This window comes from Anomaloglossus baeobatrachus, chromosome 1 (assembly GCF_048569485.1).
Source record: "Anomaloglossus baeobatrachus isolate aAnoBae1 chromosome 1, aAnoBae1.hap1, whole genome shotgun sequence".
In the NCBI taxonomy this organism is placed as follows: Eukaryota; Metazoa; Chordata; class Amphibia; order Anura; family Aromobatidae; genus Anomaloglossus; species Anomaloglossus baeobatrachus.
In genome coordinates this window covers 943,787,991-943,802,452 of record NC_134353.1, presented here as the reverse complement: position 1 = coordinate 943,802,452, position 14,462 = coordinate 943,787,991, and the positions used below count along the sequence as shown (strand labels likewise).

Here is a 14,462-nt window from a genome sequence, read left to right as displayed (position 1 = left end):
TTTTGCAGACTCCAACAGGTTTTCTTCAAGAATGGTCCTGTATTTGGCTCCATCCATCCATCGTCCCATCTTTCCTGTCCCTGCTGAAGAAAAGCAGGCCCAAACCATGATGCTGCCACCACCATGTTTGACAGTGGGGATGGTGTGTTCAGGGTGATGAGCTGTGTTGCTTTTACGCCAAACATATAATTTGGCATTGTGCCCAAATAGTTTGATTTTGGTTTCCTCTGAGCAGAGCCCCTTCTTCCACATGTTTGTGTCTCCAGGTGGCTTGTGCAAACTTTAAACAACACTTTTTATGGATATCTTTGAGAAATGGCTTTCTCCTCGTCACTCTTCTATAAACGCCAGATTTGTGCAGTGTACGACTAATTGTTGTCCTATGGACAGACTCTCCCACCTCAGCTGTAGATCTCTGCAGATCATCCAGAGGGATCATGGGCCTCTTGGCTGCATCTCTGATCAGTCTTCTCCTTGTGTGAGATGATAGTTTGGATGGACGGCCGGGTCTTGGTAGATTTGCAGTGATATGATATTCCTTCCATTTCAATATGATCGCTTGCACAGTGATCCTTGGGATGTTTAAAGGTTTGGAAATCTTTTTGTAACCAAATCCGGCTTTAAACTTCTCCACAACAGTATCACAGACCTGCCTGTTGTGTTCCTTGGTCTTCATGATGCTCTCTGCACTTTACCCAGAACCCTGAGACTATCACAGAGCAGGGGCATTTATACGGAGACTTGATTACACACAGGGGCTTATATTTATCATCATCAGTCATTTAGGACAACATTGCATCATTCAGAGATCCTCAATCAACTTCTGGAGTGAGTTTGCGGCACTGAAAGTAAAGGGGATGAATAATATTGCACGCCACAATTTCCAGTTTATTCTTTTCTACAAAAATTTAAAATAAGCAATAAATTTCGTTCACCTTCACAATTGTGTCCACTTGTTGTTGATTCTTCACCAGAACATTAACATTTTTAACTTTATGTTTGAAGCCTGAAATGTGGGAAAAGGTTGAAAAATTCAAGGGGGCCGAATACTTTTGCAAGGCACTGTATATATTAAGATATATTGTTTGTATTGTGAAATATAGTGACAGATGTAAATATTCCCTTGGAACATGGTGTGTATCCCATAGTTTACATATACGATAAGTTATGAATTTTTGGGTTCGGTGTGGCGCCCCCTTGTGAGTGGTATGGAGGCGCATGGTAGAGTGTCAGTGGCAAGCATCAAATAATTTTTCCACATTGAACGCATTGAAAAATATATAAAATATTTAAGGTTTGCCAGAAATGTGGAGGCTGGTGGACAGTATTTTGACAGGTGAAGATCCCCCCGACCTCCAGCGTCTTCCTCGTAGATGGTTAATCCAAGCCATGTGTCCCCGAGCCGCAGACATCTGGCATTCATGTATAGTGCTGAATGAAGGACCCGCTGTGACCACTGAAATGTGATCGGGCGCTGATCCGGGCAGTTTACGGCCCCCGAGCTGTCAGCAGAGGGTCATTACACAATGCCGCAAAATATTGTGTTACCGCATCGGGCATGGCGGGGAACATCGCTGAGTCCACAAATATCATTATCGGAGAAGGAGAATCCTGATCAGCCATGATGGGAATTGTAGTTCTATAGACATTTAGTCAAGGAAGAGTTTTACTTATTGACTGAAATGTCTGACAATCCAGCAGGTCCAGAGAAAACAGACGAATTCCTCCTGGCCAGATTTAAAGGGGATGGAGTACGATATAAAGCCAAATTAATTGGAATCGATGATGTACCGGAAGCACGAGGAGATAAAATGAGTCAGGACTCCATGATGAAGCTGAAGGTGAGCGCCCCTATCCCTGTGTACATAGATACATATGATCCTGTCTGCAGTCACCATTGGGGGAGCTCCCTGTATACACATATACATGATAAGATCCTGTCTGCAGCCTCCACTAGGGGGAGCTCCCTGTATACAGAGATACATGATAAGATCCTGTCTGCAGCCACCACTAGGGGGAGCTCCCTGTATACAGAGATACATGATAAGATCCTGTCTGCAGCCACCACTAGGGGGAGCTCCCTGTATACAGAGATACATGATAAGATTCTGTCTACAGTCACCACTAGGGGGAGCTCCCTGTATACAGAGATACATGATAAGATCCTGTCTGCAGCCACCACTAGGGGGAGCTCCCTGTATACAGAGATACATGATAAGATCCTGTCTGCAGCCTCCACTAGGGGGAGCTCCCTGTATACAGAGATACATGATAAGATCCTGTCTGCAGTCACCACTAGGGGGAGCTCCCTGTATACAGAGATACATGATAAGATTCTGTCTGCAGCCACCACTAGGGGGAGCTCCCTGTATACAGAGATACATGATAAGATCCTGTCTGCAGCCACCACTAGGGGGAGCTCCCTGTATACAGAGATACATGATAAGATCCTGTCTGCAGCCACCACTAGGGGGAGCTCCCTGTATACAGACATACATGATAAGATTCTGTCTGCAGCCACCACTAGGGGGAGCTCCCTGTATACAGAGATACATGATAAGATTCTGTCTGCAGCCACCACTAGGGGGAGCTCCCTGTATACAGAGATACATGATAAGATCCTGTCTGCATCCACCACTAGGGGGAGCTCCCTGTATACAGAGATACATGATAAGATCCTGTCTGCAGCCACCACTAGGGGGAGCTCCCTGTATACAGAGATACATGATAAGGTCCTGTCTGCAGCCACCACTAGGGGCAGCTCCCTGTATACAGAGATACATGATAAGATCCTGTCTGCAGCCACCACTAGGGGGAGCTCCCTGTATACAGAGATACATGATAAGGTCCTGCCTGCAGCCACCACTAGGGGCAGCTCCCTGTATACAGAGATACATGATAAGATCCTGTCTGCAGCCACCACTAGGGGGAGCTCCCTGTATACAGAGATACATGATAAGATCCTGTCTGCAGCCACCACTAGGGGGAGCTCCCTGTATACAGAGATACATGATAAGATCCTGTCTGCAGCCACCACTAGGGGGAGCTCCCTGTATACAGAGATACAGGATAAGATCCTGTCTGCAGCCACCACTAGGGGGAGCTCCCTGTATACAGAGATACATGATAAGATCCTGTCTGCAGCCACCACTAGGGGGAGCTCCCTGTATACAGAGATACATGATAAGGTCCTGTCTGCAGCCACCACTAGGGGCAGCTCCCTGTATACAGAGATACATGATAAGATCCTGTCTGCAGCCACCACTAGGGGGAGCTCCCTGTATACAGAGATACATGATAAAATCCTGTCTGCAGCCACCACTAGGGGGAGCTCCCTGTATACAGAGATACATGATAAGATCCTGTCTACAGCCACCACTAGGGGGAGCTCCCTGTATACAGAGATACATGATAAGGTCCTGTCTGCAGCCACCACTAGGGGGAGCTCCCTGTATACAGAGATACATGATAAGATTCTGTCTGCAGCCACCACTAGGGGGAGCTCCCTGTATACAGAGATACATGATAAGGTCCTGTCTGCAGCCACCACTAGGGGGAGCTCCCTGTATACAGAGATACATGATAAGATCCTGTCTGCAGCCACCACTAGGGGGAGCTCCCTGTATATAGAGATACATGATAAGATCCTGTCTGCAGCCACCACTAGGGGGAGCTCCCTATATACAGAGATACATGATAAGATCCTGTCTGCAGCCACCACTAGGGGGAGCTCCCTGTATACAGAGATACATGATAAGATCCTGTCTGCAGCCACCACTAGGGGGAGCTCCCTGTATACAGAGATACATGATAAGGTCCTGTCTGCAGCCACCACTAGGGGGAGCTCCCTGTATATAGAGATACATGATAAGATCCTGTCTGCAGCCACCACTAGGGGGAGCTCCCTGTATACAGAGATACATGATAAGATCCTGTCTGCAGCCACCACTAGGGGGAGCTCCCTGTATACAGAGATACATGATAAGGTCCTGTCTGCAGCCACCACTAGGGGGAGCTCCCTGTATACAGAGATACATGATAAGATTCTGTCTACAGCCACCACTAGGGGAAGCTCCCTGTATACAGAGATACATGATAAGATCCTGTCTGCAGCCACCACTAGGGGCAGCTCCCTGTATACAGAGATACATGATAAGATCCTGTCTGCAGCCACCACTAGGGGGAGCTCCCTGTATACAGAGATACATGATAAGATCCTGTCTGCAGCCACCACTAGGGGGAGCTCCCTGTATACAGAGATACATGATAAGATCCTGTCTGCAGCCACCACTAGGGGGAGCTCCCTGTATACAGAGATACATGATAAGATCCTGTCTGCAGCCACCACTAGGGGGAGCTCCCTGTATACAGAGATACATGATAAGATTCTGTCTGCAGCCACCACTAGGGGGAGCTCCCTGTATACAGAGATACATGATAAGATCCTGTATGCAGTCACTACTAGGGGGAGCTCCCTGTATACAGAGATACATGATAAGATCCTGTCTGCAGCCACCACTAGGGGGAGCTCCCTGTATACATGATTATGTTCTATCTGCTTTATATATTAACCTTGCATTATCCGCTGTGTTTTGCAGGGTATGGCAGCTGCAGGCCGCTCTCAGGGATTACACAAGCAGCGAATCTGGGTGAACATTTCCCTTTCTGGTATAAAAATAATTGACGAGAAAACTGGGGTAAGTTTTTATCTATTTTTACCAGATTGTGAATGCATATACAGAACACATGTACAGTGCTGGCCAAAAGTATTGGCACCCCTGCAATTCTGTCAGATAATACTCAGTTTCTTCCTGAAAATGATTGCAATCACAAATTCTTTGGTATTATCTTCATTTATTTTGTCTTCAATGAAAAAATAAAAAAAAAATATGTCAAAAATCGGATATAGTTCCACACCAAACATAAAAAAGGGGGTGGACAAAAGTATTGGCACGGTTTGAAAAATCCTGTGATGCTTCTGTAATTTGTGTAATTAACAGCACCTGTAACTTACCTGTGGCACCTAACAGGTGCTGGCAATAATAAATCACACTTGCAGCAGGTGACATGGATTAGAGTTGACGCAGCCTCTGTCCTGTGTCCTTGTGTGCACCACATTGAGCATGGATAAAAGAAAGAAGACCAAAGAACTGTCTGAGGACTTGAGAATCCAAATTGTGAGGAAGCATGAGCAATCTCAAGGCTACAAGTCCATCTCCAAAGACCTGACAGTTCCTGTGTCTACGGTGCGCAGTGTCATCAAGAAGTGTAAAGCCCATGGCACTGTGGCTAACCTCCCTAGATGTGGAAGGAAAAGAAAAATTGACGAGAGATTTCTACGCAAGATTGTGCGGATGGTGGATAAAGAACCTCGACTAACATCCAACAAGTTCAAGCTGCCCTGCAGTCCGAGGGTACAAGAGTGTCAACCCGTACTATGCGTCGCTGTCTGAATGAAAAGGGACTGTATGGTAGGATACCCAGGAAGACCCCACTTCTTACCCTGAGACATAAAAAAGCCAGGCTGAATTGCCAAAACTTACCTGAGAAAACCTAAAACATTTTGGAAGAATGTTCTCTGGTCAGATGAGACAAAAGTAGAGCTTTTTGGGAAAAGCCATCAACATAGAGTTTACAGGAAAAAAAAGAGTCATTCAAAGAAAAGAACACGGTCCCTACAGTCAAACATGGTGGAGGTTCCCTGATGTTTTGGGGTTGCTTTGCTGCCTCTGGCACTGGACTGCTTGACCGTGTGCCTGGCATTATGAAGTCTGAAGACTACCAACAAATTTTGCAGCATAATGTAGGGCCCAGTGTGAGAAATCTGGGTCTCCCTCAGAGGTCATGGGTCTTCCAGGAGGACAGTAACCCAAAACACACTCCAAAAAGCACTAGAAAATGGTTTGATAGAAAGCACTGGAGACTACTAAAGTGGCCAGCAATGAGTCCAGACCTGAATCCCATAGAAAACCTGTGGAGAGATCTCACAATGGCAGTTTGGAGAAGGCCCCTTCACATCTCAGGGACCTGGAGCAGTTTCCCAAAGAAGAATGGTCTAAAATTCCAGCAGAGCATTGTAAGAAACTCATTGATGGTTACCGGAAGCGGTTGTTCGCAGTTATTTGGCTAAAGGTTGTGCAACCAAGTATTACGCTAAAGGCCGCTTTACACTCTGCGATATCGGTCCCGATATCGCTAGCGTGGGTACCCGCCCCCATTCGTTGTGCGACATGGACAAATCGCCGCCCGTGTTGCACAACATCGCCCAGACCCGTCACACTACTTACCTGCCTAGTGACGTCGCTGTGCCCGGCGATCCGCCTCCTTGCTAAGGTGGCGGTTCGTTCAGCGTCACAGCGACGTCACAGCGGCGTCACTGAACCGCCGCCCAATAGCAGCGGAGGGGCGGAGATGAGCGGGACGTGACATCCCGCCCACCTCCTTCCTTCCACATAGCGGGCGGGAGGCAGGTAAGGGGAGGTTCCTCGTTCCTGCGGTGTCACACGGAGCGATGAGTGCTGCCGCAGGAACAAGGAACAACCTCGTTACTGCTGCAGTAACGATATTTGAGAATGGACCCCCGTGTCACCGATGAGCGATTTTGCACGTTTCTGCGACCATGCAAAATCGTTCATGGGTGTCACATGCAACGGCATCGCTACAGCGGCCGGATGTGCGTCACAAAATCCGTGACCCCCAACGAGTTCGCATTAGCGATTTCGTAGCGTGTAAAGCCCCCTTTAGGGTGCCAATAGTTTTGTCTGGCCCATTTTTGGAGTTTTGTGTGAATTGATCAATGATTTGATTTTTGTTTCATTCTCTTTTGTGTTTTTTTCATTGCAAGCAAAATAAATGAAGATAATACCAAAGAATTTGTGATTGCAATCATTTTCAGGAAGAAACAGAGTATTCTCTGACAGAATTGCAGGGGTGCCAATACTTTTGTCCAGCACTGTAGATGTACATTGTTACGTCTGGACGTTTCGGCGCCGCTCGTAGCTGCTCAGATTCCAACAATTCCTCCCTGAATATTTTTCACAGATATTTGCAAAAAAAAAATAAAATATATATAAATAAAAAATGAAGTGCAAATTGAGCAGAAATATTCTAACACTTGCGCAACCGTCTCCTCGGTCATCTGGAACACGACGTTCCGGTAAATTTCCCTGGACGCTTCTTGGGCTGCTGGAAGGTGAGGAGGGTTTACGACCCCCAGCTGTTTAAATATTGCTGGTGTGAGGAGGCGTCACTCTCTGACACAGAAATAACATCATTTCCATCAGCCTCGCAGCGGCGGTCACTTCCCTCCATGCCGTAGTGAATTCCAGAGGTGGGGTGCAGCGCAGGAGAAGTCTCGGAGGAGCGTGTGTTTTTGTATCTGGCATCTTCTATGAAACAACTTGGCAGACAGTCTTCATTTAAAAACATACAAACACTTTATTATAAAGTGTACGCAGCTCCTGTGTGCAGCTATGTGTTTCCATGGTAACAGACTACAAACAAACCTTTACCGTGCCTTCATGTGTCACCTGTTTTCTCCTACTGCCTTTTTTTCATAATCTGTAGACAAAGCAAACAAAGGATCTGACTACATTTTTGAATTTTTTTTGTAGTCTGTTACCATGGAGACATATAGTTCTGCCTAAGAACTGTATACACGTAGTGGTTTAAAACAAAGAATCTGACTACACATGGGTTTTTTTGTAGTCTGTTACCATGGCGACGTATAGCTCTGCCTAAGAACTGTATACACGTAGTGGTTTAAAACAAAGGATCTGACTACACATGGGTTTTTTTGTAGTCTGTTACCATGGCGACGTATAGCTTTGCCTAAGAACTGTATACACGTAGTGGTTTAAAACAAAGGATCTGACTACACATGATTTTTTTTGTAGTCTGTTACCATGGAGACATATAACTCTGCCTATGAACTGTATACACATAACGGTTTAAAACAAAGGATCTGACTACACTTGAATTTTTTTGTAGTCTGTTACCATGGAGACATATAACTATTCCTAAGGACTGTATACACAAAATGGTTTAGAGGTTTGACAGCTATTTTGCACCCCCTATAACTAGAGCATCTAAAGCCTGCCATTGCCGTCACGGCGGTGCCACCCATCGCTCCGGCTGCTGCGCACCTCTTTGGATGCAGGATTAATAATCAGGTCGTCTGCTCTTTAATTATTTTTCAGGTAATCGAGCATGAACATCCCGTTAATAAGATTTCTTTCATTGCCCGGGACGTGACTGACAACCGAGCGTTCGGGTACGTGTGCGGAGCTGAAGGGCAGCATCAGTTCTTCGCCATAAAGACGGCACAGCAGGTAGGACGATATGACGGGAATATCTGCAGTCACTTATCAGTAATGTGCACATGTTCTGGGAGCAAAACAGACTGTGCAGGATTAGATGAGCAGAGCTGCTTCCTTCTACACACAGCGCCCCCCCCCCCCTGTCTGCAGGTGGAATCCGGTACTGCAGCTCTGCTTCATTCTCTTCTTAGAGAAGCAGAGCTGCTTCCTTCTACACACAGCGCCCCCCCTGTCTGCAGGTGGAATCCAGTACTGCAGCTGTGCATCGTACTTTTCTTAGAGAAGCAGAGCTGCTTCCTCCTACACACAGCGCCTCCCCCGTCTGCAGGTGGAATCTGGTACTGCAGCTTTGCTTCACTCTCTTCTAAGAGAAGCAGAGCTGCTTTCTTCTACACACAGCGCCCCCTGTCTACAAGTGGAATCCGGAACTACAGTTCTGCCTCATTCCCTTCTTAGAAAAGCAGAGCTTCTTCCTTCTAGACACAGCGCCCTCCTGTTTGCAGGTGGAATCCGGTACTGCAGCTCTGCTTCATTCTCTTCTTAGAGAGGCAGAGCTGCTTCCTTCTGCACACAGTGCCCCCTGTATGCAGTTGGAATCCAGTACTGCATCTCTGCTTCATTCTCTTCTTAGAGAGGCAGAGCTGCTTCCTTCTACACACAGCGCCCCCCCTGTCTGCAGGTGGAATCCAGTACTGCAGCTGTGCATCATACTTTTCTTAGAGAAGCAGAGCTGCTTCCTCCTACACACAGCGCCTCCCCCGTCTGCAGGTGGAATCTGGTACTGCAGCTTTGCTTCACTCTCTTCTAAGAGAAGCAGAGCTGCTTCCTTCTACACACAGCGCCCCCCTGTCTACAAGTGGAATCCGGAACTACAGTTCTGCCTCATTCCCTTCTTAGAAAAGCAGAGCTTCTTCCTTCTAGACACAGCGCCCCCCCTGTCTGCAGGTGGAATCCAGTACTGCAGCTGTGCATCATACTTTTCTTAGAGAAGCAGAGCTGCTTCCTCCTACACACAGCGCCTCCCCCGTCTGCAGGTGGAATCTGGTACTGCAGCTTTGCTTCACTCTCTTCTAAGAGAAGCAGAGCTGCTTCCTTCTACACACAGCGCCCCCCTGTCTACAAGTGGAATCCGGAACTACAGTTCTGCCTCATTCCCTTCTTAGAAAAGCAGAGCTGCTTCCTTCTACACACAGCGCCCCCCTGTCTACAAGTGGAATCCGGAACTACAGTTCTGCCTCATTCCCTTCTTAGAAAAGCAGAGCTTCTTCCTTCTAGACACAGCGCCCCCCTGTCTGCAGGTGGAATCCGGTACTGCAGCTCTGCTTCATTCTCTTCTTAGAGAGGCAGAGCTGCTTCCTTCTGCACACAGTGCCCCCTGTCTGCAGTTGGAATCCAGTACTGCATCTCTGCTTCATTCTCTTCTTAGAGAGGCAGAGCTGCTTCCTTCTGCACACAGCGCCCCCCTGTCTGTAGGTGGAATCCTGTACTGCATCTCTGCTTCATTCTCTTCTTAGAGTAGCAAAGCTGCTTCCTTCTACACACAGCGCCCCCCTGTCTGCAGGTGGAATTGGTACTGCAGCTCTGCTTCATTCTTTTCTTAGAGAAGCAGAGCTGCTTCCTTCTCAACACAGCGCCTCCTTGTCTGCAGGTGGAATCCGGTACTGCAGCTCTGCTTCATTCTCTTAGAGAAGCAGAGCTGCTTCCTTCTACACACAGCGCCCCCCTGTCTGCAGGTGGAATCCGGTACTGCAGCTCTGCTTCATTCTCTTAGAGAAGCAGAGCTGCTTCCTTCTACACACAGCGCTCCCCTGTCTGCAGGTGGAATCCGGTACTGCAGCTCTGCTTCATTCTCTTCTTAGAGAAGTAGAGCTGCTTCCTTCTACACACAGCGCCCCCCTGTCTGCAGGTGGAATCCGGTACTGCAGCTCTGCTTCATTCTCTTAGAGAAGCAGAGCTGCTTCCGTCTACACACAGCGCCCCCCTGTCTGCAGGTGGAATCCGGTACTGCAGCTCTGCTTTATTCTCTTCTTAGAAAAGCAGAGCTGCTTCCTTCTACACACAGCGCCCCCTGTCTGCAGGTGGAATCCGGTACTGCAGCTCTGCTTTATTCTCTTCTTAGAAAAGCAGAGCTGCTTCCTCCTACACACAGCGCCCCCTCCTGTCTGCAGGTGGAATCCTGTACTGCAGCTCTGCTTCATTCTCTTCTTAGAGAAGCAGAGCTGCTTCCTTCTACACACAGCGCCCCCTGTTTGCAGGTGGAATCCTGTACTGCAGCTCTGCTTCATTCTCTTCTTAGAGAAGTAGAGCTGCTTCCTTCTACATACAGCGCCCCCCTGTCTGCAGGTGGAATCCGGTACTGCAGCTCTGCTTCATTCTCTTAGAGAAGCAGAGCTGCTTCCGTCTACACACAGCGCCCCCCTGTCTGCAGGTGGAATCCGGTACTGCAGCTCTGCTTTATTCTCTTCTTAGAAAAGCAGAGCTGCTTCCTTCTACACACAGCGCCCCCTGTCTGCAGGTGGAATCCGGTACTGCAGCTCTGCTTTATTCTCTTCTTAGAAAAGCAGAGCTGCTTCCTCCTACACACAGCGCCCCCTCCTGTCTGCAGGTGGAATCCTGTACTGCAGCTCTGCTTCATTCTCTTCTTAGAGAAGCAGAGCTGCTTCCTTCTACACACAGCGCCCCCTGTTTGCAGGTGGAATCCTGTACTGCAGCTCTGCTTCATTCTCTTCTTAGAGAAGCAGAGCTGCTTCCTTCTACACACAGCGCCCCCCTGTCTGCAGGTGGAATCCTGTACTGCAGCTCTGCTTCATTCTCTTCTTAGAGAAGCAGAGCTGCTTCCTTCTACACACAGCGCCCCCCTGTCTGCAGGTGGAATCCTGTACTGCAGCTCTGCTTCATTCCCTTCTTAGAGAAACAGAGCTGCTTCCTTCTACACACAGCGCCCCCCCTGTCTGCAGGTGGAATCCGGTACAGCAGCTCTGCTTCATGTTGTAATACCAGATATAAACAGGGGTGGCGCTGTCTCTGGAAGAAATCCCCCATCACTTGTATTGTGTTAGCTATTTGACAGTCTCAGCTCTGCTACATCTGTATTTACTGTGGTTTCGCCAGTTTACAGCTCTTCCTCTGTCTCCTCAGGCTGAACCGCTCGTTGTGGATCTGAAGGATTTATTCCAAGTTATCTATAACACGAAGAAAAAGGAAGATGAAGACAAGAAGAAGGTGCGGTACCCCCAAAACTCCCCCAGAAAAACATACTGACCCCTCTTGGTTGATAGTGTTGGGAACTTTGAACAGGGGGCATGACGCCCACTAGGACTATATAGCATTAATAGTATTACTGGGTACAGCATCCAGGGCAGTGAAGGTGTAATGGCAGTATTCCTGGTGGTCTATGGCGATGAAGCATGTATGGAGATTTTGTGCATGAAGAAGTTATTTTTTGCGATTCCTGGTGGGCTAGGGCATGGAGGGGTAGTATTTATTATCCCTGATGGGGGTAGTTTAGGATCCCTGGTGGGCTAGGGTAGAGATTGGGAAAGCTTTAGGTTTCCTGGAATACTAAGGCATGAAGATGTTAACTTTTAACAATTTCTTTTTAGGATCCCTGGTGGGCCTGGGCATTAAGATATGTAACTTTTAGGATCCCTGGTGGGCCTGGGCATTAAGACATTTCATTTTTAAGATCCCTAGTGGGCCCGGGCATTGACATGTAATTTTTTAGGATCTTTGGTGGGCCCAGGCATTACAACATGTAACTTTTAGGATCCCTAGTGGGCCCAAGATATAAACAGTTAATTTTCAGTATTCCTTGTGGGTCCGGGCATTAAGACATTTAATATTTGGGATCCTTGGTATGCCCAGGTATTAAGACATTTCATTTTTAGGATTCCTTGTGGGCCTGGGCATTAATTTTTAAGATCCCTGGTGGGTCAAGGCATTAAAACATGTAATGTTTAAGATTCCTGGTGACCCTGGGCATTAAGATATGTAATTTGTAGGATCCCTGGTGACCCTGGGCATTAAGACATGTAATTTGTAGGATCCCTGGTGACCCTGGGCATTAAGACATGTAATTTGTAGGATCCCTGGTGACCCTGGGCATTAAGACATGTAATTTTTAGGATCCCTAGTGGGCTAGGGTTGTGAGAGATGTAGAGTCAGAATCTCTTGTCGGTTAGCGCCGTGACGTGATTAGTATCAGTAAACCTGGTGGTCTGGTGCAGGTAACGGTTATTGGTTGAGGTTAGTCAGTGTTGGGATGAAATCACTACATCTGGAGGTTTAGGTTGGCATGAATTGGTGGACTAGGGAAAGTGGACGGTCGCGTGATTTGCATACTTTTGGCCACATTCCAACTAGACGTGTCCAATCTCATTCAATTGTATTGTGCGAGACCAGGCATGTCTACATTGCATCTAACTGCTGGTATGTAAATTGCACACTTGCAGTTTAGTGACCTCCCACTCTCACCAACGGCACCAGAGGATCCTGGCAGTGTGCAGGGTGCGCACTATGGGAATATAGAAGTCTGCAGTCACATAGAGTGACTGCAGACTTTCATCAAGCTTGGAAAACCCCGTTACACCCATCTCCCCTCTCCTACTATTTCCTAATACATACCCTCCTCGCTCCCCATACTGTGTCCACACACATCCACTCCTTGCTCCCCATGCTGTGTCCACACACATCCCCTCCTCGCTCGCAATACTGTGTCCATAAACATCTCTTCCCCGCTCACAATACTGTGTCCACACACACATCCCCCCTCGCTCCCAATACTGTGTCCACACACATCCCCCCTCGCTCACGATACTGTGTCCACACACATCCCCCCTCGCTCACGATACTGTTTCCACACACATCCACTCCTCGCTCCCCATACTGTGTCCGCACACATCCGCTCCTCGCTCTCAATACTGTGTCCACACACATCCCCTCCTCTCTCCCCATACTGTGTCCACACACATCCCCTCCTCGCTCCCAATACTGTTTCCACACACATCCGCTCCTCGCTCTCAATACTGTGTCCACACACATCCCCTCCTCTCTCCCCATACTGTGTCCACACACATCCCCTCCTCGCTCCCAATACTGTTTCCACACACATCCACTCCTCGCTCCCCATACTGTGTCTGCACACATCCGCTCCTCGCTCTCAATACTGTGTCCACACACATCCCCTCCTCGCTCCCCATACTGTGTCCACACACATCCCCTCCTCGCTCCCAATACTGTGTCCACACACATCCCCTCCTCTCTCCCCATACTGTGTCCACACACATCCCCTCCTCGCTCCCAATACTGTTTCCACACACATCCGCTCCTCGCTCTCAATACTGTGTCCACACACATCCCCTCCTCTCTCCCCATACTGTGTCCACACACATCCCCTCCTCGCTCCCAATACTGTTTCCACACACATCCACTCCTCGCTCCCCATACTGTGTCTGCACACATCCGCTCCTCGCTCTCAATACTGTGTCCACACACATCCCCTCCTCGCTCCCCATACTGTGTCCACACACATCCCCTCCTCGCTCCCAATACTGTGTCCACACACATCCCCCCCACCCTCCCAATACTGTGTCCACACACATCCCCTCCTCGCTCACAATACTGTATCCACACACATCCACTCCTCGCTCCCCTTACTGTGTCCACACATATCCCCTTCTCGCTCCCAATACTGTGTCCACACATATCCCCTCCTCGCTCCCCTTACTGTGTCCACACATATCCCCTTCTCGCTCCCAATACTGTATCCACACACATCTCCCCCCCCTCTCTCCCAATACTGTGTCCACACACCCCCCCTCGCTCACAATACTGTGTCCACACACATCCCCTCCTCGCTCCCCAAACTTTGCCCTCGAATTCCCGCCCTTCACTCCGCATTCTGTGTTAGCACCCATAAAGCCCCTAGGCCCCCTCCTTGCTCCCCAAACTGTGTTCTCAAACCCCCCCCCCACCACCCCATTTCAATAAATGTTGGGTGTCTTCAGCTCCACTGGAGCACATACCACCAATGCTGTCTGAGCAAGTGATATCAGCAGCGTGATTAGTTGACCCGATCACGCTGCTGACATCATCCTGACCCAGAAGTGCTGGCGCTTTAATGATACTCGCGGCTGAGAGGCAGCA

The 14,462-nt window shown here is 48.4% G+C and overlaps 1 protein-coding gene across 4 annotated transcripts in view; it reads left to right on the top strand.

The window, feature by feature from the left end:
• DAB2 (DAB adaptor protein 2) overlaps positions 1-14,462 on the top strand; it is a 119,492-nt gene that overhangs the window by 44,674 nt on the left and 60,356 nt on the right. For 2 of the 4 annotated variants that reach the window (XM_075328771.1, XM_075328753.1), the window contains exons 3-6: positions 1,702-1,841; positions 4,599-4,697; positions 8,199-8,330; positions 11,457-11,540. In XM_075328771.1, coding sequence (XP_075184886.1) covers positions 1,702-1,841; positions 4,599-4,697; positions 8,199-8,330; positions 11,457-11,540 — 455 coding nt within the window. Of the gene's footprint in view, positions 1-1,698; positions 1,842-4,598; positions 4,698-8,198; positions 8,331-11,456; positions 11,541-14,462 lie in introns of all 4 variants that reach the window. The other 2 variants (XM_075328762.1, XM_075328744.1) reach the window with 1 other exon arrangement.